The sequence below is a fragment of the Anopheles stephensi genome, chromosome 2 (assembly GCF_013141755.1).
Source record: "Anopheles stephensi strain Indian chromosome 2, UCI_ANSTEP_V1.0, whole genome shotgun sequence".
In the NCBI taxonomy this organism is placed as follows: Eukaryota; Metazoa; Arthropoda; class Insecta; order Diptera; family Culicidae; genus Anopheles; species Anopheles stephensi.
Window position 1 is genome coordinate 78,135,997 of NC_050202.1, and position 23,940 is coordinate 78,159,936.

The 23,940-nt window shown below is 46.8% G+C and overlaps 1 protein-coding gene across 3 annotated transcripts in view; it reads right to left on the reverse strand.

Annotated features, from left to right (window-relative positions):
- The window catches only part of LOC118508473 (neural cell adhesion molecule 1), a 179,682-nt gene that overhangs the window by 147,125 nt on the left and 8,617 nt on the right, over positions 1-23,940 (reverse strand). For all 3 annotated transcript variants that reach the window (XM_036048283.1, XM_036048286.1, XM_036048285.1), the window contains exon 2: positions 17,620-19,071. In XM_036048283.1, coding sequence (XP_035904176.1) covers positions 17,620-17,995 — 376 coding nt within the window. In that variant the 5' untranslated portion in view covers positions 17,996-19,071. The remainder of the gene's footprint in view (positions 1-17,619; positions 19,072-23,940) is intronic.

Genomic DNA, 23,940 nt, shown 5'->3' on the forward strand with positions numbered 1-23,940 from the left:
TGCCTCGCAACCACGAACATTCCGAGCGCCGAATATTTGCTGAGCATAACGCTTTAACTTCTGCCCCTGCGGTGTTTACTGACGTTTCGATCAAAACGCACAAGACGGGAAAATGGAGAAACAAATGAAAAGCAGGACAAGCCCGTTTCTCGCCTTTCGGAAGTGACGGTCGGCGGGAGCATCACACGCTGATGATGCTGGTGTGCTGATAACATTTGGCCAACTTTGCAAAATAGCATGCATTCGTATGGCGAACAAGCGAGGCCAGTATCTGTGCGCTGGTAACATGGCACATGGGAAGAAAACAGGCCGGATTTGGCGAAGATTAAGACGCCTGCCGGTCCTTAGGCGCTCGGTTTGCTTTGGCACAAGAGTTGAGCTCGTTAGCAGATAAAAACTTTATTTCACACCATCGTCCCGGAGGCTCGCTGTCGGTGGCTCCGGCTCTGCGAAAGAATGCGAATGGTGCGTCTCGGACACAACACATCCATGGCATTTGTCGACCAATCGGGCTGGGGAAAATATTGAGTGTGACAATTCACAACTTCTTTGCACGCGGTGTGAAGCTTACACGGCGTCCCGCTGTGGGTTCAGTGCGGAAGATCTCACGTGGCGGCAGGCTTCAAAGTATCTAGATTGTTGTGTTTTTTCGTTCTTTTCTAACATGCATGGGTAATGTTTTAGCGACCTTCACATTCCGCCTGAACCGGCCCACTTGTGCTTTGAATTTTCAGATGGTTGTAGGCCGTACCTTCAAGCCGCTCGCTAGCCTGTTCGTCTAGATGAAAATGTGAAACGGTTGCCTTCCGAGAGCTGTGGCAAGATGTGTCACCCTAGCGAGTGGTTTGGGCTAGCAAAAGTATTTCATTTCGTTGCCTTACACGCTTGGCTGCCCTTTTATTGACGTTCGCTTATTTAACGACCGACAACTGGTAACTAACGAATGCGCCTAGGCGGTTGGCGTCACGGCCAACGCCGGCAAGCTGCGCTCTACTTCAAGCCCGTGCCCAAGTCTTTTACTTTTGACCGATCGATTTATTTGGCCGGCACTTTTCGCAAATACGATTCACGCAATTTTAATTCGGTGAGCAACGGGTTTCTTCTTTTCACTCGAAATCGTTCAAATCGATTGTACGAACGCAACACAACGTACTTTATTTGCGGCTGAAAACTTCCACTCATCCCGGCTCTAAAATCTTCATCTAACGAATCGGAACAAATTTTTATTACTAGCTATTCATTATGATAATGGTTGAGCAGATAGAAGAAAACCAAACCGAAATTCTTCGTAAAATTTTCCTTCCACTAACAACGGGCTCGTATCGATTGCAATCTTGTTCGGAAAGCAGGAACTGTTTTTTCTCTCTCTCTCTCTCCTGTGTCCTGTGTCCGCGCTCACACGACTGAAGAAAATGGAGTGTACACTGTTCAAAACTTTCTGCAAACCATAGTACTAGTAATGGCTTCTTGGGTAAACCTTTGCTCGCCGTCCAAGATTTTCCTGCACGGATGGAAGTTAATGTGTGCGAGAGCCGAGAGCAGCAACATCTATATCGTAATTTTTAAACTTAAAATCTTATGGCTTTATCCGTGGCGAAATCTTTTGAGGTCAGCAGAAGTCTTTTCTAAGTTTGAGCAGCAAAAAAAGAATGTTCAACGTAACACGGAAGCATGGCATAGAGCGAAAGGTAGAGAGACAGAGCTCAATTGCGGTGCAAACAGAGAATGCGGGAAAAGAAAAGATGGAATGATAACGCACAGTTGAACAATTACTGCTTCTTTTTCCTTTCTTTTCGTTACTTCAACTTTGGCAAGCCGCGTGTCCTTTGGCAAGCTCGCAAGAGTCCGGTCTGGCTAACCTTCGAATTGGGATAAAGTTGTTAGCATATTTGTCTCCATATTACCATATCTGCGCGGTGATGCTGCTTTCAAACCGATGTTAAAATATTTTCAAACAAATCGTCTGTATACCAGGCTATTGAAACTATTGAAAGTTTTAATCCATTAAACATTCTAACCACTAGCTTCTCAGTAAAAATCGCTCATAAAAACTATTTCACTCAACAACTCTAATAAAAATCACACAAAAAGCGCCCAGTTGATGTGGTTAACATTGACGTTAAATATGTATTTGCTCAGAACTGTTTGAAAATTTTGCGGTCAAAGTTGGTGCAACTTGACATTACATGCAGCGGTCACATTGCCACTCGAGCAACTCGACCAACGTTTCGCTCACAGTTTGACCTGGAACACCCATCACTCACACCACAGATGCGAATCATAGCTAGAAAACATACAATTATAATCAGTTTAACCGCAGCGAGGATGAAACGTACCTTCCCTGAGCTGCCTTGAAGCCCTAAGTCCTTGAAGTCCTAAGGTTTTGGTTGTTAAAATTGTTCGTTTCTTTATTCGTCTAAACGCTGGTTGGCTTTCGTCAGCATCCGAACCACTTTCGTTAAAATTGATATTTTCTTCTATTCAAGTTCAAATATCCGTAGCGACGGCAACACTACACTGCCGGCTGTGTGATTCGTGCCAGCATGCAGTTGTCATGAATTGTACCCATCGTATCAAGCGTTACAGCTAGCCACACTGAAGGCGGAAGCGGAAAAACCGAAACCATTAATTAAACAGGGCCGGCCCGTAATGCATGGGTTCCGGGAAAGGGCAGCAGCTCTGTTGCTGATGATTCCCATGTTTAAATAGTAACTTTCAGAAGTGTTCACCGGATCCTTTGACCCGGTTGGCAACTCGCACACTGTGCTTCTGAGATGCTGCCGTACTGCATGCGACTTCTGCTTGCCCGTTCATGCGATGCTAATAATCGGTGCATGTGACTGTGGAAAGTCAGCCAAAGATACATTGCCCGGAGGGAGGCCTTCATCCGCTTGCGGCCAGACAGTGAGTGCAGAGCACTAGCTTTTCATGTATCATTTTTTTGTTTTTTTGCGTTGCTTGTACGGAGAGAGCTCCCGAAAGCTACTGTATGTACTCTCCGTTGGTCAGTAGGAAAATCTACCTCTTCCCGAGGGGGTTGGCCAGACAATTACACAGACTTACATACACGCACGCTGTTGGGCACAGTGCTGGGCGGGATCTGACTGGCCTGTTGATGACATAGCAACGTTTGTTTTATGAGATGTTTTCAGCTGTGATGGGGTTTCACTCGCCTGCATGAATGTAGCAAGGATACTGTCTGATTAGAGCTAACAACAGTTGCGGTTTGAGCCATTCTTCTTAGTGAAGAAAATGGTGCGCCGACTGCGCCTTTGCGTGGCTAATATAATTATAGAAAATTCAATATTTTCAATCACCTCTATCTATTAATCCAGCACCGATCTCATCAAAGTATTCGCCTACTGACTATCGGTAAGCACACCCGAGTGTCACAGATCATCAGCATCCTCATCACCGCCACTCGTGATGATCCGTTCCATTTGCAACCCGTACGCGCCTTTTGCCTGTCACGAGTTGTTTAAATGCTCCACAACCTCAACATCAATTATAAACGACCTTCACTGAGCTCTAATTACTTCGAGCATCATATTTCGATGTCCACAAACGGCTCCCGCCCGGCGCTTATAATTGAGCGAAATCATTAACGCAACCCAGGAGCGTGGCACAGCCTCACGCAGAACCCCACCTGCACAGGACCAGTTGCACATCCGTCATCCGTGCCATCCGTCGGGTGCGACAAGGATAACACCAATAGGCAGCAATCAATTCCACGTGCTGCGGTGTTGCTGTTAAGATACACTTGCCCGCGCTCGATCCGGTGCGCCCGCCCGTGTTCGGCCCGGGATTGTTCGGGCAGGAATTTAAATAAATGAATATTAAATTACATTCCGAAGTGTCATAAATCTTCACGCTCATTTTCGGCAGTGCTGAAAGCGTCCACGGCCCAGATTCTTTGCCGCTGCCAGATTTTGCCTTCCACTTCAACCCGGGTTGCGCGCACCGCGCGTCTCATCAACTGCCCGGCCGGCGTGCACCGTCGCTCGTCAAAGCCTTCCGAAAAGTGTGCGGTGTCAAATTTTCCCAGATTTTTCATCGTGCCCCTAGCGCACGTCTGGTCCCCTGCAAGGGCTTGCTTTGCTTTCTCCCATTTGTTTGTTTGCGCTGTCGACTGTCTTCACCTCGTTCCGGTCTGTTTCGCGTTGTGTACTAGCATGTTCTTTCCTTTCTTTTGGTGCTTCTCATTTGGGTACGCGGCAGCCTTCGAGCAGGCGTAATTTTTCCGCCGAGCGTGTGCGCGTACGTGTGATGATTAATTACTGCACCGCTACGGACGTCTTGGGACGACTGGGTGCACGGCAGAATATGGCACAGACTAACGCAGCCACCGTGTGTGCTGGTGCCTTTCTTTCAGCGGAAAACAAGATGGGCCAGATTTTCCACGGCAAGTAAGTTCTCTTCTCCTCACGTGTGTGTGTGTGTGGGTCTCGGTTCCTTAAACGGGGCTAGTTTGGGAAAGCTTTACAGCGCTGGGCACGTCGAGAGTGCAGGGAAAGGGCACACATTACCCGATTCTCATGTGGCACTCGGGCAGGCCAAAAGTGAATATCGTTTCCGATGATTAATTACCCACCATCGTTCATCATACGGAGCGGAGCAAACTTTTCCTCTACATTAAACCCACCTCCACTACACTCCGTTCCGGTTGCCACTCCGCCGTGAAGTCATAAAACACTTATGTCGAAACACATGTGAAAATTTCGGAAAAACCATGAGAAAATGGCTCGCGTTCCTGTTCGGGAGCAAGAGCTGCTTCAGCATCACCGAACCCCGGCGAGCACCCACTTCGCAACGTTTCCAGTGACCATCTCTCCCTCCATCCCCCCCGGCCGATTGGCACTTCAGTCTCCCTCGAGGGGCACTGGATTAGTGCACACGGAGAAGCAGTTCAGCAGGCATAATGCAAAAGAACGATCGTTTACTGCTCCACGCTTCTAACGATAGCGGTGCGCCATGTGGTAGTTGGAGAAGATAAAGTATCAGCGCATTCCTTTCGTTTTCGTTGCTTTTCTTACGGTTCCTTCCATTTTTTTTTCTTGTTTTTTTTTTTCGTTCGCCCTTCCAACACCCCATCCCATCGGTACGTAAATATGTGTGTGTGAGTGTGTGCCTTTGTATCTTTATCTCCCTCAACAGCTTCACTAAAATGTTCGAGCGGCTATTCGTTCGGTACAAACTAAGACTGTGCGCTTTGCCCTGCCCGTGCCAACGCACACAGCCAGCAGCGTGGAGCTGCACGGAACAGTGTGTTTCGGTAATGTATTTTTTCGGTGCAGTAAAATTCCCCGTTCCCGGAATGTGACAGAAAAATGCTTTCGGTAGGGAACGTCGTTGCAACCAGCTGCCGGCCGACGAGTACGACGTAACACGCAAGCACTCGGCACAACTTTGTCTCCATTTCGGCACAGACAGGGCGGGTGAAGAAAAGTTGCACCAGCTAGGGGGCACACAAACCATCACTACACGGAACGAGAAAGCACGCGAGAGAGAGAAAAAAAAGCACACATCCTGTCAACCATGTGTTGGTGCTGATGAATAGTGGTCTAATAAAGTTGATATTCGATCGAAACCAACCCCCGACGGTGCACACGTGGAAAAATCCATCCCGCCGAACGGTTCCCGATGCTTCACCACGAAAAATAGCTTGCTGACTAGCGAACACTGGTACCAACCTTCCAAAGTTAATACGATCGTTTCGTGGCCCACCATCAGAAGCGGAAGCAAGCCAAATTGAAAGGAAAATAGCTAAAGCTTTGGGATCATTTTTCTAGCATCGAACCGCTGGTTGCTCGTACCGATATTAAACCCACCTTTCCGTAAGGCGAACGAAGGCGAATGGCGATGCATTTCCCCACTACCCGGCCCCCTTTCTGACTAGTTTCAGAAGCAGAAGCATGGAGCAGAAGTAAGCGTTGGACACTTCTCTGCTCCATTCATTTCGCAAGCCCCCGTTAATCATTCGTGCAGGGATAATATTATTTAATAGCAATGGACTCGGTATGAAGCTGGCAGCAAGGGGGTTTGAAAACCCAGCAAACGAACAGATGTACGTTCAATCAAGTGGTATAATTCGATCGCTTTGTTTCTGTCACATTCAACATAGTTTGCTCGTAAGGTTGAGTGCTATTATAAAGTTGTTGCCATCAGCTCAGGCTGCTTGTAATGTTGCAAAATGAATGTTACTCATACTCTTTTTTCGTATGAAACAAAGCCACTGTTTGGAAACAATGTTGCTTTTTGATTGTTTTTCCCCGATGCTTTCGTCTATTCATCGTACAAAGCTTTGTACCAGATAGAATGTCTGTTGAAAGCTTAGAAATTTTAGATGCTTCCATCCATTACCTTCAGCGTATGAGATCGAAGCACTCGTCTATGGGAGCACAGAAATGAGCTATATTTTCTCAAATATAAAAAAGCTGACCCTTTCATATTAATAATACACAAATCAGACCACCTCAAGACTCATGCGAGGGTTAAAAATAACATCAAGGCGCAATAAGGCTTAATCGTGACAGAGCACCACAACAGGAACGGCTAGCCCGTACCGCTCGACCAGCTGTGGCGATACACGCTCTTCTCACGCTCGCTCACCCGTGAACTCTTTAACCAGCTCGAAAGGATCGTCGAAAGGCTTCGAGGTTGAGAATTCGTACTTTAATTTTCGTTTCAACCGGTGGGCCTCCAATTTGCAGATTCCACCAGGATGCATGGGGCATTAAAAATTCAAAAGCGCTACGTGTCTGGTGTCTGCTCGACAATACCTTTGCCGCTGCTGCTGCTGCTCCAGTATCTTGGGACTTTCCGTTGGTGCTAGCGGTCTGCTTTATGTCTCTTGCGGGGCTGTGCCGCAGGAAGCTGAGCTTGGAACGCAGGATGAGAACAGGGGCCAGAACAACATCAACAAAAAAGGGATTGGCTCACTGAACGCCCGACTTCACTTTGTCCTGCAAGCACGATCCACCCTAAGGACTCCACGAATCTGCTGACAACTCGCATTGCCAATGAGACCCGACACCGGTCGCACCGTAAAGCATCGCTCCTTTACGCTCTGCCCAAGCATTTGCTGTCTGCGCAACAGTGGTGACGCCACCACGCATCAAACATCGTCGCAGCGCCGCAACCGTCAGACGATGTTTTATGGACACCACTTTGCCCGGGAACCTTCCATCGTCCAACGTCTTTGCAACCACGGTCTCGTAAATGACCAACCGTAATGTGCTCTGCATTTATTTACCACCATCAAACAGCGCTGCCACGCTACAACGAGAAATATTTCACACCGTGTTGGCGCACAACCTTCGGTCAACTGCGATGCACCAGCTTCGCCCACAATGCTAGAACGTTTCTCCCGGTCAGTAAGCGTTTTTGCTTCTGAACCACACACACGTGTACACGCTTTGGTGTTTGTGAATCTTCAACGCCCTTTTGGTTATGCTTCGTTGGCCCACTTCTTTTTTTTTTTCTCTCGTAATCTCGCATCCATCGTCACGGGGTCCAGCGGGAGAGAAAAACGCCACCAAGCACGTTGTTCCCAGTGGAGGCCAGCCAGCGAGCATCCCAACGACGACAACACTATCTTTCGCCAGGGACATTGTGCTATCATCTTTGCGATAGCGTTCTATTCGTGTAGTTTCCTTTTTGTGTGTGTGGCTGTGATATTCACTAGCGTTCTCTTAAAGCATCGAGCTTAGCTTTATCCTTTCCCAGGCTAGCCATGTGTGGTGGTGTGTGTGTTGGTGAACCTACCTACCGGTGTTTCGCACTTCGTATGCTGATAACTGATTCCGTACGTGTCGGCCGTCGGTGATACCGGGCGAACGCCAAGCGCGTCGACCTTCGCCGGCCTCGCACGTTGCGAGGTTTTAGGGTAAAATTATGGCCAAAGCCATCCGAGCGCTACGGTGTCCAGGTCCGGTTGGCGATTTATTGTGCCAGGGTCAGGAGATCGCTTTAACTCACTGCGGGGCCGGAAACCCGACGGAGCGCAGCCGAGCGAGTAAAGGACTCTTTCGGCTTCAAGTATCTCCTCGACTTGAAGCGTTTGATGATTCCAGTTAACGAACTAATCTGCCTTTCACATCCGGGGCAACACCTTCAGCGCTGCCAGCTGTGACGCTAGCGGTGTGTCTAATCACCAAACTCTGGACCACGGGCAGAACGACGCTAATCTATGGCCCCGGTGCGGGGGAGAGCAAAGTGAAGCCGAACGATGGTTTTCATTATGATAAACATGACAGCTTATGCGATGTCATGTGTCGTTGGGCCATGTTCGAACGTTTCCACCCGGACCTTGTTGATACGCGTGTGGTTTGTGAATTGTACCACCTTCACACGATCGAGCTACTTCTCAAGTATTCTCAACTTAGCAATTATCATTCCTTCATCGCCATATGCCAACCCACTTAAGATAAAAATCTAATCAAATTTATATGTAACCGTTCGCTTTCGTACTGTCTGCACTGTATGGAGAACAATGATTTTAATAGTCAATTTCTTAAACAGATCATCTTCTCCCTAACGAACCCTGTAAATTGGCGTCATAATATTAATTTGTGACAGGTAAACAATCCGCCAGTCTTTCGTTCGCGGCCTCTTCTTTTTCAATCGCTTTCCTTTGCTCTGCTAATAAGCTTCTATTTAATTCCCTCCCGTTCGCTGGTACCTGTACTCCTCGACACTCGACCGACTCGATAAGACTGTATTACTTTACTCCAATCAATAAATCCAGTTGAATCCGCAGGTGAACGCTGCGCTCAGCTGTGCCCTTCTAAGCGCCCCCTTGACAGGGCGAAAATCCAATCAACAAATAAGCTATCGTCAAAACATTAACTGCCGTTGCCTTCGCTTCCCTAATCAACCCAGCACACCGAAAGAAGGTGAAGCAGTGACTGCGCCGGCTAGAGCGGCTGCCGAGCGTCATGTAAAAAAAAATGGAAAAGCAATAGAATAGCGTTTGAAGCTGAGAGAATGGTAGAAATGAAAAATAACAAAATCCTTCTAATCCAATAAACAGCCACCACGCGTTCTTCTATCGCTGTTATATACACTCTTTATGCGTTCGATAAAATGGTACTCTATCATGCTGGGTTTTCGGTGTGAATTTCCTGTTTCGGTAATTTGATGGGGAATACAATTACTTTTCACTATTTTGTTGTTAACTGCATCTCGAAAGATCTTGCCTAATTCATAATATTTGTGAACTGAAAATTGAAGCTACAATATAAAATGTTATACTTAGTGTAGCTATATTGTGGTATCGAGATTCCGAAAATGTAATTTAAATAAAGTGTATCGGATTTATTCCAATAATGCGGGAGCTACCTCAAAACAATCTTGCAATTTTTTTACTACTACCCTTCAAGATTCGTTAAACACGCAGTATTAAATTGTCTCAAACAAAACTCAACAACAATCGATCAATTCTTCTTCTTAGCTCATCTCCAGCTCTTCAATCCGAGATTGGGAAACATTACAGCGCGGCTGACTATCTGTGGCTCGATGTACACATCGCTAGACAGCCAGTCTAGCGTATGATCCTATCAATTTCCTCATCGAAGAAAGGTACTACAAAACAGACGTTTGTAACGGAATGCAAAGATATTAATAATGACCATCAATAACTGTCACGAGCAGACGAAAGTACCCAATTTTACCACAAGTTCGATACTGAACAATCGTATCGGTTGCGCTCTGTTTATTCTTATCCCTTTTGTTTATGTTCACAACATGGTTTTTGTAATTCTTTATAATGGTTAAATATTTTGCTGACTTATGGAAAAGAGAGTTCTTATCTTCAGTTAAAACAATTATAATAAACAATCTTGTATTGATACATTTTTTTGCCTTTCTTTTTCAGCCTAAACTTTAGTAAAGTTGTTGTAATATTGGCACAATTCCAAGTATAATCTCATTTGTGATAATTGTTTTGTTCGTGCATTGTTCTTATAAACTTTTTCAATTTTCTTATTGAGCCATCCTACCCGAGTCAACTTTCTTTCAATTTTATCATCCCTTGGAATAAAAGAAACGGTCCATACCTTTAAAAGGATTAGATTCCATTGTGCGTATTAGACTACATAAACTCTTTCTTTGCAATCACAGGACATAGCGTGCATCCACATGGAGGATGAAATTGAATCGACACGTGGCGAATAGTCTGCCCAATAAAGTAGCCCCACAAAGGTTCGGCCTGCAAAACTCAATCATAATCAGTATTGCAGCGTTTTGAGAACAATAGGAAAAAAGGGCTGCGTTCCTTGCTTTTACGCAGACATCCGGTGCACCGGTTCAGTATGACATCTGTCGAACCGAAACGTCAATCAGACAAATGTTTCAGCAAAGGCGATACCAAAACGATAATGCTAATTTTAATTAATTTCCCTCCAATTGTACACCCCGCTGCAAACACACGGTAAATGATCCACGTGTTCTGTTGTCTTTTAGTGTGGGCAAGTACCCGAGTATCCTGTGCTGGTCGCTTCTAATTAACCTCAAAACACGAAAGAACGAGCAAAACTGACCTGATGCTTCTCGCTCTCGATTTGATTGCCGTTCGAAACCGGTCCAATCTTTCTAGCAAATTTGAACAGCCAATACATTGGGAATGGCAAAGTGCAGCTGTCTAGCAAGAAACGTGACGGTGTGCGCATGAATAAAAAATCGAAGCAAATCGCATTCCGAATTACCGTTTAGCAAAATTTACTGATTTTTGTTTTTTTTTTTTGTTTTTTATTGGAATCGTGTTTCATTCAAAAAGAAAAGAGAGTTTGCTCATTTGATGGTAAAATCTACGTATGTTCGAGACAGAAGGTGTCATGTTACAGAATGTAACGAATGTATCGATTTGACAATGCAGCGGACATGTACATAATCCATAATCAATCGATATAAATTGAAGAAACCCTACCCTAGGCAGTATCAAGTTACACAGTAAACTGTAAACTGTGCTGTAAATGTATCCATTTGCAAGTAGCAATCAATTGTACCACATACTATTCGCACAACTACACCGCGTCGGCCATACTTCGAAGAAGCCCTAAAAAATGCCCCTTTAGCGCATCGTCAACCGTGCGCCCTATTGGCACACCCATTGGCAATAACTTCCGGGCGACGGTGTGCTCGAACCTCTAAAGCTCCAGAGGTTAACAGGTTTACGTCAATAAGTGGATTCCATCGATGGTTGCACATAATCCCGGCTTACACGATACCTAAGTAAATGGGCTCTTTATTTTGCAGCAATATTTGCCATTCGCTAATTGATTGATGGAGGCGCCCAGTACGCCGTACGGAATGCACATGCCCGGTACTTAGCATATCGCTGATCGGTCGATAAACCGTCCGTACAGTCGGGAGGAATGGTTCTTTTGAAACCGTTCGCATCACTGCTAGCCCAGCCGAACCATGTTTATAACATAATCATAACAAATTTCATAAATTGATCTATTTATGAACCCATTTGCACGAAAGGTCACCCTATATTCACCTACAAGTCCATTTGAATATGTTACTCCCGGCGAGGGAACTCCCCGATGGATATGGGTTTTGGGTGGACTTTTCAATAATCTGACGGGCAGATAAAAACCCCCCTCCCGGCCTCACCCGTGAAGCATCCTTAGCGAAAGCCTAATGGAATGGGGGGCAAAACGAAAAAAGGATCTAATAAAATCATTTCTCGCTCGCTTCCTTATAAACACTTGTCCCGGCTTTTGTCCCCACGCTGTGCGTTACACATACAAACGATACCATCGGTGTTGTGCCTTTGTTGTGGGGTGTTTTTTTTTGTTCCACGGTGTGCGTAAAATGATATTGCTTCGTTATATTGTTTTCCAATAGCCCGAAAACGCCGACGATGACGGTCGTGAAACTCATAACAACCGGAAACACTGTAAAACCAGCTTTGAACTAGCTGGCCAATGGTTTCAAAGAAATTTCTCCAACATTATTGCAAGCGTCATCATCATCATCATCAGCACAGCAGCAGCTTCGCAGCAACGGGGGAACGAACTCTACACCTACTACTGGCAGGAGCAAAACCGGACTCAGTCACGGTTGTTCTACGAACCAAATGTCCGTTTTGGGAACACACGCGAGAGGGAGAGTGAGAGAGTGAGAGAGTGAGGCTTTTCGAATGGTTTTATGTTTTATGCTGCTTCGTTTAGATTTTTTGCCTTTTTTCACACATTAGATTTTATTCCCAATCGTTAGATTTTATGTTATTTTTATAGGCCCAAGTGCGAATGAAATGTACCACCACGCACATCCTAGGCGGGCAATGTGGAATGGAGCTATCGGACTGGAAGGTGGGTAGCGCATCGCAAAAATGAAACATTTCATTTCTGTACAGTCCCAAATCGGTCATTCATTCGTTGCTTCTGGATTGCAACTGTGCTTTATCATTTTGCTCGTAACGAAAATGAAGGCTTTTTGCTTGCTCTATTTTCTTCGTTAATTTTTAAAGATAAAAACTTCATCCGTGTATTAATTTCAGGCAAAACATAACAGAAGGTATTCTATTTTATTTTTAATTTTATAATAAATACTCAAAATGGATACTTCTATAACGGTTTCAACTAACCAAATAACAAACAGCCACACGAAAAGTTCTGCCTTACGCTACCATATACCGTATCGTATTCATAACCATCGACAAGTGAACAAAATTCGCAGCCCAAAATCAATATGACCTTCAGCGAAGCCGACATAACGATTAGCCACAAATACAGGCAACGCTAGGTTTCTAGAGCACAAAGTCTCGAAAAGGGGGGCACATTCAACGCCGCACAAATGGTTTAAATTGTGCACATAGTTTCACCGACTGTTCGGCTCGACATGCCAAGTCCAAAGCCCAGCTTCGAGGCCAGACCCACGTGTGTCCTTGAGATATCATTCGGTCGAATTGGCAAAATAGATTCGAATCGAATAAATCACCACGTTACGCTCCCAGCACCGGGACCGGGACGCTCCATCACGACACGTTTGCGCCCCAAACGGCTGGCAGGCAGGCAGGCAAACACAGAAGCAACGGAAACAAAAAAAAAAGGCCCGAAATCCCTGCCAGGCACTCTCGGAATCGAAACCGAATTCGCACAGGAAGTAATTACTTCAAGACGATAAATATTTAGTATTCCTGGCCGTGCAGCCGTTCCGAGTGGTTGGCTTTCCGTTAGCATTTCCAAACACTTCCGGTCATAGAGAGCCAAGCGTCAGAGCCGTGTGCCGTTCGGTGTGTCTGTTGTAGCGGAAAGTGTTGCGTATCTGTTTGAGTTTTTCATCAGCCTGCCGCTTGGTGTAAATGGTGTTGAAATGGGGTCTATCGGCCCTGCTTTGGTACAGGAAAATAACGTTCCTCTAGCGCAATGAAACAGAGCAACACCCAAATGTAGAGGGAACCATTTTCTTACCAACACAAAACAGTGCTACGCATCACTAAATTGTGCTGGGAAGAACGAGCCGAATTTCGAGAAAAACTGCGTCAAGTGGGGAGTTCTTTTTCCCTCTTTCTCTCTCTCTCTCTCTCTCTCTCTCTCTCATTTCCTGCAACTCGTTGTCTCGCATTTGTATGCTTAAGTTTTTTTTCCCCACTTTTCGCTCCACTAGCTCTCGCTCGCGTGTCCTTCAGATGCATTGTCGAAAGACCCCGCGATGGATGGTGTTGATCAAACGTAGACAAACACACGTATACATACAAACGCGTAATCTACCCAGCAGCAGCGGCAGCATAAAAAAAGCTCCACCAGCTGAGCTGAAAAAAGCTGCACGCGGCACAGAAACGCGTTTACAGCAAAAAAAAGAAAGATCTCTGAGCACGGAAAGACGCTGCCTGTGTACGCTGCTGTGAATGCTGCCTTCCCGTGCCCGTCATGTGTTTATCGTGTCTTATCGAGGTGTAGAGAACGGTTGAGCTTCAGGCTTATTCTCCCAGCGCGTAGCACCGGCGAACGAGGAAACGCGGAAATGAAGGGCATTTGTTTGCCGTGTAAAATTTGTTGCGAAATAATTTTGCTAAACGAGCCAAATATTTACATTCGCATGTTCATCTTCCCGAGAGTGCCTTGTTGTATGCAATGCGTCCTGCACTTCAAGTCATGCGGTGTAAGAGCGTTAAGTGAGAGCGAGAGAGAGAGACAGAGATGCATATCGGGTGTTGTTAAATGACCATCCAGAGCAGCTCTACGGTTGCTTAACTTTGTGCTTCTGCAGTCCATCGAGATAACACGGCAGAACCTTTCAATAATGATATTAAATGCTTAAAACATTATTCTCCCATTTTCCAGGCAGTCCTTTCAGTGACGGCTCATTCATTATGGATGTGCTATCATTATTTTCTTTGCCCTCCAGCACTGTTCCCTCCTGCCATCGTGTCTTACACACACACACACCTAACAATACCATGGCCATCATCATTAATCCAGACGATCGTTCGTTGAAGATAATGTGCGCCCGAGAAGTGCCATTTTCAAAATAATCAATCCCTCTGCCATTTCGATTGATCGAAACCGATGGACCAGGGCTATCGTATTCACATTTATACTGCCGTAGAGCATCTCCCCGCTATACTCCCCCTTTCTCAAAGTATCCTCTTATCTACGGGTGAGAAACTAGCCTTTAATGGATTTACAGCCATTAGATCGATTTATGTCAACGTTTATTTGCTTCGTTTCATCGCTGCCAACCCTTGGATGCCGGGACGCTTGCATCGGTACCGGTTACGTTCCCCGTGCAGACCGGAGCAAACCCTGCCGGAACAGGAAATTCCAAACGATCTTGGACTATTCTTTTGCGTCTTGAAGTGGTATCCTCACACCAGCGCATCGCCAACGCCGCACTACCGGAAGCGTCGAGAAAGACACTCGCTTGTCTCTTCATTTATTTTATTTACTAATGTCATCGCAATCTCCGAAAGCACTCTGACGTTGCCTTCTCCCGGGTTCTCTCACCGACGGAATCCGGTCCATCCCCTCGCTGGCCAGTGGCTTCCAGTGGGTTGTGAATCGGTGGTCGTTTAGTGGGTACGGAGCAAAAACTCTTTCAAACAATGCATCCCGGTCGCCCGAATGGAAAGGGCGAACGAAAGCGCTGGGCGGTTTTTGTTTTTCGTGCTTGATCCGGCAGCGGAACAGCTGAGGCCAAAAACCGTTCACTGACGGACGTTGAGGTAAACCGAAGCGAGCAAGGACATGGTCGATTTCCACCACCGCCATGTAACCTTTAGCCGCACGTACATACACGCCCGTCCACGGATGTTCCCTGCCGACCGTTTAAGGGAATCATCCCTCAACTGCCGCTCACCGGCTGCTGCTGCTGCTGCTGCTGCACATTGCCGCCAGGCGGTGTGTCTTCTGCTTGATTTATGGCAAAAAGTTTACAGCTTCTGCTTTGCCAAGCACCTCTGTCTCGCCTTCCACCACTGTTGTTCCGTGGCGTGTTCCACGAACCATCGGAAAAGCGTAAGCGCGTGGACAAGAGTGGTTGAAAGTTTTCAACTGTGGATAAGAAAATGGATTTGTCTCGTGGCAGTATCATGATTTTGTTGATTGCATTGCATTGGTGTATTTCGATTGTGCCGCGTGGGGGGAGTAGGCAGATCAGTCGCTGCGGGACGGTTGCGGTGCCCACTTTTGTCGCCCTGCTGCCACACGGCAGGATAAACGGGACACAAAGGACCGCTACGATAAGGGACCTTCGGGAGCACCGTAGCCACTCGGAAATGGCAGCAAAAAATATGGTCAGATAGATGGATGGATGGATGGAAAGTCCATTAGGAACTTTTCAATTGTTTAATGGGAGCAAAATTAGGCTCCTTTTCCAGACCAAACCAACGAAAAACAGACTCCACCCCCCCTACCGTCTCGTTCTACCGCGTCCACGGCACGATCCATATGGAAGTGCGCCACATTCGAAGACCCACTGGAAATAGATAAATTGTTATTTATGGTAATTTAATGGCGTTTGATGTAAATCATTATGTTCCTGATTCGGTACGAATTGCAGGAGCCACTTTTTGTGTACGAACCTTCCCACACCGGCACATTGTAACATTGGTCGTTGTTGTGCGGAGCCATGGGTTGAGCTCCAACATTTAATCTGACGCTGGTGTATAAGTTGTTTTTTTGTTTGTGTGTGTGTGTGTGTTTTGGTCGTATCAATTCGTTCTTCTTTGTCTGTTTACAAGAACCGCCGAGTCCGGCAACTACTAGCAACCGAAAAGTCGTGCGGTAAGTTGCTTTGCTAACTTCACCGAGGCGTGTCTCTTTCGGTTCGGTTTCGCGGTGTCGGTATAAATCATTTGCAGCAAGACGACCACCTTCCAAAGCATCCCCGCTCTCCCCACCCACGAAAACTCAGCCCACTCAGCTGGGTTGGGGCCGAGGGAGAAAGTTGAAGTCAAAGATGTTTTAGCGCTTCGAAAGTGCACATGTTCTGTTGGTTAGCCCGGTAGGTGTTTCTGCGTCTACCGGCGTCTACCGGCGTGTGCGGGAGCGCCAGAACAAGATTTATGACTAAATAACCCTCCCCTTCCGAACAAACTAGACTTGAGCCGCCTCGGCAACCCCCACCGACCGGATCCTTTTGCTACCTACCGGAAGGTGCAAAGTTGGGAATTTGCTGATATGAGGATTTGATTTTTGTTTGCTGACGGTTGGCTGATTTACAAGAGCCACAACACAGCTTTTAACCTTCCCTTCCCCAGATGGAGCGATGGACCGATAACGACTGCTATGGGACGAAACTGCCTGTGCAGTGAGCAATAAATAGTTTCGGAGATTATAAAGCACAGATAGTCCGTATTCGCCAAGGAATTATGAGCACTATAAAACGCTCATTATTTTGAGGAATGGAACGGTTGGTTGGTTGGAGATGGAATCATGTTTTTTTTTTTTGTTGTAAAACTTTGCTAAGGAATGCTTCGCCCAACTGCTGTCACTAATTGGGGCAATGATCTGTTCGGTCGTGCCTGGCTGCAATGGGAGCTAACGATCGAGAAAGCCTTATTTCGCAACGGTGTATTGCTGCTTTCGAAATGTTGCGTACGAAAAAAATGTTTCTTCAGCAAAAATAGCTTAATTCATCTCGACTTCCTTGCAAAAAACATGCTCCATTCCTTCGGGCGCTATTCTCGGAACTATCGTTAGCATCCGGATCACGCGACGAGAGTTTCACTCAATTGTTTCATTTATTAATGTCACGCCACGTAGAAATGTCAAGAACATCCTCAAGTTTTCCATCCACCGATGGGCGGTACAGCCAACCGACCGGTACAACGCGAACGTTACAAGTGACGTGTAATAAAGCCATTCACCCATCGCTTAAAGCGGCACCATTTCCAACCTTCGATAAAGTTTCGCGGTTAAGCTGATCCGTCCCAGCAGCGGAAGGTAAGGCCCGTACCAAAACACCTCGCCCTGGACGCGCTGGCCCGAGGTTATGATGTTCGGTGCCCGAGCTCGTAGGTTCCCTGTGTCGTAAGCTCTGCACAAGAAAACTGCACAAGCGAGTGTGTGTGTATGTGCTATCGGCAAAAACGGGCGGATAAAACCCAACCAATAAAAAAAATGACTTACACACACAAACACACCCTCGAATGGAATGTTATTAACTCACCACGACTGGAGATGACCGCATCTGTCGTTGACACTAGCAGGCTGCTGACAACGATGAGGAGGATGAACATGTTGCGAAGGAAAATAAATCGTAGAAAGCAATTAACTACGCCTCGTTGACTTCGATGGTTGCTGTTGGCCACCGCCGTGATAGCATTGTTGCCGGCGCAGTTTGCGGTGACGATGGGTCGGACAGTGCGCTTCGCCGAATCGGAGGCAGCGCTAGTAGCAGCAGCATCGTTGCTACAGCCGCTGTTGGTGTTGATGCTGTTTTTGCCACTGCCACCACCGCCACCGTTCCTGCTGTGTGCGGCCATTCTACTAATAGCTGTAGCCGGATGTGCTTGATACCACCGGACGGTATTTAGTGCAGTCATCGCGATCTCTCGAGTCCGTCGGCAAATGGCCACACCGAAGTGTCTTGATGGCACTGCTTCCTATGCGGCAGAGGGAGAGCAATTTTTTGTTTTCTTCCTATCCGTTCAATAACCAACTGCTGCTCCACGGGCCTAGTAGCGCTGCCACGCTGTCAAGCGCTGTCAGAAAGAATCCGCTGACGAACCACCGTCGTCGTCGTCGTCGGTGCGTCAATAAAAGTTACTCCTTGCACAGTTTGCACAAAGTTTCAAGAATTGGGATTTTCACAACACTTTCACCGGCTAGCACCCACACTGAAGCTACGTTTGAGAACTTGCCCCGTTCCGCAGAATTAATCAAACACTTCTTATTTTGCCTGCTTATCGATTCCACCCCGGTTACGCACGTAAAAACAACACCTTCCACTTCCACCTTCACCAACACACTCTAGCACCAGGTCTCACACGCTCCAACCAACTATTTTCGTCAGCCGGCAGAAACGCTTCATTTTATGGCTTCCTAATGAATCGGTCGACCAAATGACTTCCTCACGCAACGATTACCTTTCGTCACCGGTATCACCACCACTACCATCTGCCACGATCATCATCACCATCATCAGCTTCACCGCAACCTGTTCACGGAAGCGCCGGTTCGCGGCGGTTCGATATCAATTAGACGCTCTTCAATCGACCCGTGATCGTTCCTGTACGTAACGCACACTACGACGCGCGCTCGCTCGCTGTCAAGCTAAACCGACGCTTTGAGGATAATCCGGCGTGGAAAGCAGGAACGGGATAATTAAAATGCAATTATCAGCTACACTCTTTTGCCGATTTTTGTTTGTGCCCGCGCCGCGCTTGCTGGAGGAAGCAGATAGGAAAGTACGCGCACGTGACTGTTCCGTCGTCCTTTCGGTAGCAATAAACGATGCGGCCAATGGCGATCGACACTTGCGGGGAAGGATGAATGTTTTTTTTTATTCCTCCACCTCCTGCTCACGGAACTGTTCTTCAGCAGTTATGAACGTGGCACGCCTTGCTTGGAAAAATCAACAGTTTATTTAGACCGCCGCCCGGAACGTGAAGCCATCCGTCTGGAAGAAAAAGGACAGACACAATACAAACACTTTGCCATTAGTTTCCTTTTTTTCCTGCAAACAATTGAAGTAGTTTGTGCGCTTGGTGTGTGTGTGTGTGTGCTTTTATAAAATTAATTGCATTATTTATCGTGCGCGCTTGATGAGAAATCTTATTTGCAAAACAAATGTTACCCATTCCGGAGACGTCATACACGCGAGAAACAAAGAACCATATTCGGCGTAAATGGAATTTGGGAAAGTTGTGTGTGTGTGTGTGTGTATTTTTTATTCTATCCTTCCGCTGACGTATTTGTTTTATCAAATTGCGAAACTATTTCTCTCGTTATCACGATGCCGTTTTGCGCCAAAACACAACTTCCGCAGTAGCTTTCACGCCCGGATATGGAATGTCAGCGTTACAACGCGGGACTGGAACGCTTTCGAGGAATGTTTTTTTTTTTGGGCCGAAAGGAAAATTTTTAGCTTCTGATGCTACCTTCTTAACTCCCCACGTAATCCGCACGCCTCCACTGCCAGCTTCAAACGCCTCCGAGCTGGAGGTGTCCTGAGACAGGCAGGCGGCAAGTAAATTCATTTGTTGCCACTTTTTAATTAATGAATTTTGTGACGATGGTTCTAAACCCCGACCCGTCGGAATGTGGGCCGGGAATGTGGGCCGACCAGAGACCCGCCGCACAACACCGATGACGGCAAATGAGCAGCATTCGTCTGCACCCCACCCACCCGCCTGTTCGGTACGTTAAGCCGAGCTGAGATCTTATCAGGTTCTGGCTGCTTCTTTCCCCCCCCCCCCCCACCCGGCCGGCAAGGACCGACGCCTTTGTTTGTACGGTACGGGATGTAGCAAAGTTCTTAACCGTTTCGGTTCCATGCATGCAAGCACTCCCGAAACGGGCGAGAGTTTCCCCGAACACATACGAAGTGCATCCGGCAAACGAGTGTCTTATGCACGTTTGCTAATTTGCATACATATGCATTCTGTCATGCTCGGTCTAGCTCTGCGGCACTTATGATTCAATCTCATCACAGGACGAAACTTTTCGTCGCCAGAGAATCATCTTGCCAACCCTCTCCCGACGACGTTGTGCATACAAGGCGCTTCCTCTTCACGCATACGCCAAACAGGCGGAAAATAAAACAAAAATACGTACACAATCAATCCCCACGCCGGGAGGAGATGGTGGGGCGGCTTTCGCCAAATAGGATTCGCCTTTCGACAATGACGCTCCATCGGCAGCTTCCCGGACCGCTTGTTAGCGAACTCACTGTTTCGGTTTAATTTCACCGTTGCCCATCCTTGGCACATCCCGAACCACCTTCCACCACGCTCGGCAAAAAACATGTGCAACTGACGGTTGACAAAAATTTTAATACATTCATGAATACACACACTCAAAATGGGGGGAAACCCCCAGATTGCAACTGAGACGTATACAGTGCTGGCAATAAGTATAAGTGTTTAATTCGATAAGCAGGCAAGTTGCTGATGTTCAACAATAACCATTTTAAATAAATATTCAAACAAACTTCAAGATTTCAACGCTTGGCTAAGTCATTTGAAGCTTTCCTTTTATTTATCTGCCAAACTGTACAAAGAGATGTTCGAATGAAATTACTCATTTCGAATTTATGAAGCTGTTCTCACCGCTAAGTCCGTATTTCCCTGTATCCTCCGGTACGCGGCACTCTTGTTCACACCTCCACGAATGTCTTTGTTGCAATGCAGTGAAGGCGGTGGCGGCGAAGCAACACAAATTAGAAAACGCTTGCACTTGAAAAGCATCCTCGAGCGGTGCACGTCTACTATGGGTACGCTTTCGCACTGCTTTGTCTAATGAATTTCATGAGCTGCTTCTTATAAGTCGCTTAAGTACGAGAAAGATATCATTAAAATGATCCACTAGAACTATGCTGTCGCTCTACCACCGCAGTAGAAGCAGAAGAGCAATTGGTCCGGAATTTAATGAAAACAAAAATCCCGACCCGCTAAGATGAGTACGAGGGGACAGATCCATTCCACCACCGATCGCATAAATCGCACCAATTGAATCTGATATTATCGCGAGCAAACGATTCGAGGTGCAAATAAACTCGTGAAGATGTGTTTTGCCGATGGAACTATTTTGAGGTGAGTAGTTTGCTGGTTCTCCCTTTGAAGTGCTCCATCGCCAAACTCACTGCTGTGGTAGAAAGAAAAAAACCCTTACCGTCTTATTAAAACTAGCTTCCTTTCTCGAAAGTGGTTGATGTGCCTTTTTTTCTTCCTCGTACTCTCGCGCACTTTGTGACTGCGTAGCAGTCTAATTGGAGTGGTTGACAACGGAAGAACACCGCACCGGTTGCTTTTATTCGTACCTGAGATAATTTTTTTGCTGCTCTCATTGCACTGACGCTTGCATACGAACTCCGGCTAAAGGACGCAGCAGTGCAACAATCAAGTTTTGCAAAAACCAATCTGTTCAGTAGTACCTTTTCGCACGGGGCAGAATACTTGAAAAGAACACCGTTCCAGGAATTCCAGGCAAGTGGTGCTGCTTCTCATTTACCACCCTGTGGGCTGTGTTTCGCCCACCTCATAGCCCACAGGGCCGGATAGCTGGAACGCTGGTACGGCAATCGATCAAAAGCAATTTAAATGCACTCGATGGTGGAGAAAATGTGCTGCACTGTGAAGATTCGCCAAGCCAGCAGACAACCGACAGTTCTACAGTTCAAGCGCCGAATCCGTTTTGTGGCGGTTCGTGCCACCCTAATCCACCTCGCAATTCGAGCTGAGCGATTAATCGAAAGCTGAGATAAAAGCTTTCAGGAGCTGGTCGGACTGGTTTCGAATGAGAGCAACCGCTTTCATTCAACCGTTTCTTTATGGGCTGCCGGAGGATCAAACCCCGATTCAATAGCGGAATGTACGGTACGGTACTGTGTACTGTTAGCTTTGGCGGCGCGAGTCTTAGGCGAGTTTTCTGCCGAATGTCTCTCGGATCGCATGTCCCGTGTAAGAAGACGGCATGCAGTCACGGAAGGAGTCCTGTTTTCTGCTCAGCGTGCGAACGCATCGAAAGGGAAACCACTTGCTGCTAAATTTATCGGCCATTTCACGACTTTCACGAAGAAGAAAAAAAAGCTTCCCTCCTATTCGATTGAAGGCCGTGCCACTCTTCTGTTGCTCCCAACCCTCGGTTACCGTACCGACAACATTTCAGTGCGGTTCGGTCGGGATGTTTGTCCTACCGGCTTTCACGGTTTATTTTCCATTAACCAGATATTGCCTTTCCGTGATGTACCGAAAACAGAAATGGAAACGGCAAAAGGAATCCCGTCGCAAAGGGAGTGAAAAGGTAGCCCGATCTTCGAATGAGGACCGAAAAAAAACCCCCACTTCATCGCAATTGAAGGAATGAGCTCCCGAAGTAAAGCGTCTGACCTTCGCACGAGAACTTTTCCGGTTTCCGGTTTTCGTGCCGGACATACCACCCCACGCACCAGCAAACGACCGTTGGCCAGCTGCCGTGCCGACAGGCGGCACCACAGTAGCTCCAATCCATCCTAGCGCCTGGCGGAAATATAAACATAAAATTTTATTATAATACAACTGTGATTCAGATTAGGTCGTTCGACGTTCGGTTTCTTCACCTTTTGCGTGGAAGGGGTACTTTCCGCGGCCATACCAGAAGCGTGTTTTCACACTCATGCTACTGATTGCCGGTCTTAAGGTCGTACTCGTACGGTCGCTTTGCCGAATCTGGCCGATTCAAACAACTTCATCATCGGTGCTACGGTCGGAAAATTGGCTCGAGCAGGAAGCCAGCACGCGAAATATGGTGGCTGGAATTCTTTCCCATTTCCAGAAAAAAGATTTTACGATACGTTACAATAATAAGCAATCATAGTGCTTCACGGAAATGAACCCCGAGCGGTTGGCTTTTGTTCACACGCCACACCGGGGTGCCGAATGCTTTATGAGAAGCGAATTTTCAAAAGATTCTCCATTTTGCTTGAAGCCTTTTTTGATTAATAACATACAGCTGATTTAACCCACCTGTGAAACTATCCACCAAGTTTATCTACGTAAAGGGGCTTCTTTTTCTATTGCTGCTTAACTCATTCCATCGCGACTCATTTCGAAAGACATTCCAACAAATCAGACCAGTTATTGGTACAACTTACCGCAGTTCAAGCACTAAAATCGACAACGAAAAGTGAAAAAAAGCGACTGTTGCACGAACTTTATTCCTTATTTCCATGTGAAATGTGCTTGGGAACAAATTTTCCGTTTTTCCATTTCCACTCACCGATAAGATTAGATGCCCGCCGGCAGCACAAAAGGCACACGTCGGTTGAATGTGTGCCTCGGTCAAATGCGCTGCCAGCCGTCGGGTCTATCGGTAGCCATAAAACCATAAAAACCGTGAATATGCTTCCACACAATCTTAGTGCACATCAGCATTAACTTTCATTTCGATACCGCACACAAACACACACACACAGTCGAACTGACAAACCACAAAGCGCGGTGGAACGATCGAACGAAGGACGAAACCGAAACCATCTCACCTTGGCAAGGTTGTGAAGCGTTTTTCATCTTCAACGGGGCACCCCGCACCGCACCTTACGCTAAGCGAACATTTTTATTTACGAATCTTAATTAAAATCGTAAACATTCCATCACATTACACGCACACAAGCAAACACACACCGCACACAGGACCTTCCAAGGCGGCAGAGATGCACGAGACGACCATCATAATCTTTGGTTACCACAGTCCTCGGGCGCTTTAGGGCTCCTGTTCCAGGCTCGAATGGCACCAGTACCTCCCCTCCCCCCTCCCCCCCCTCTCCCCTGAAACCGCAAACCATTGGGAC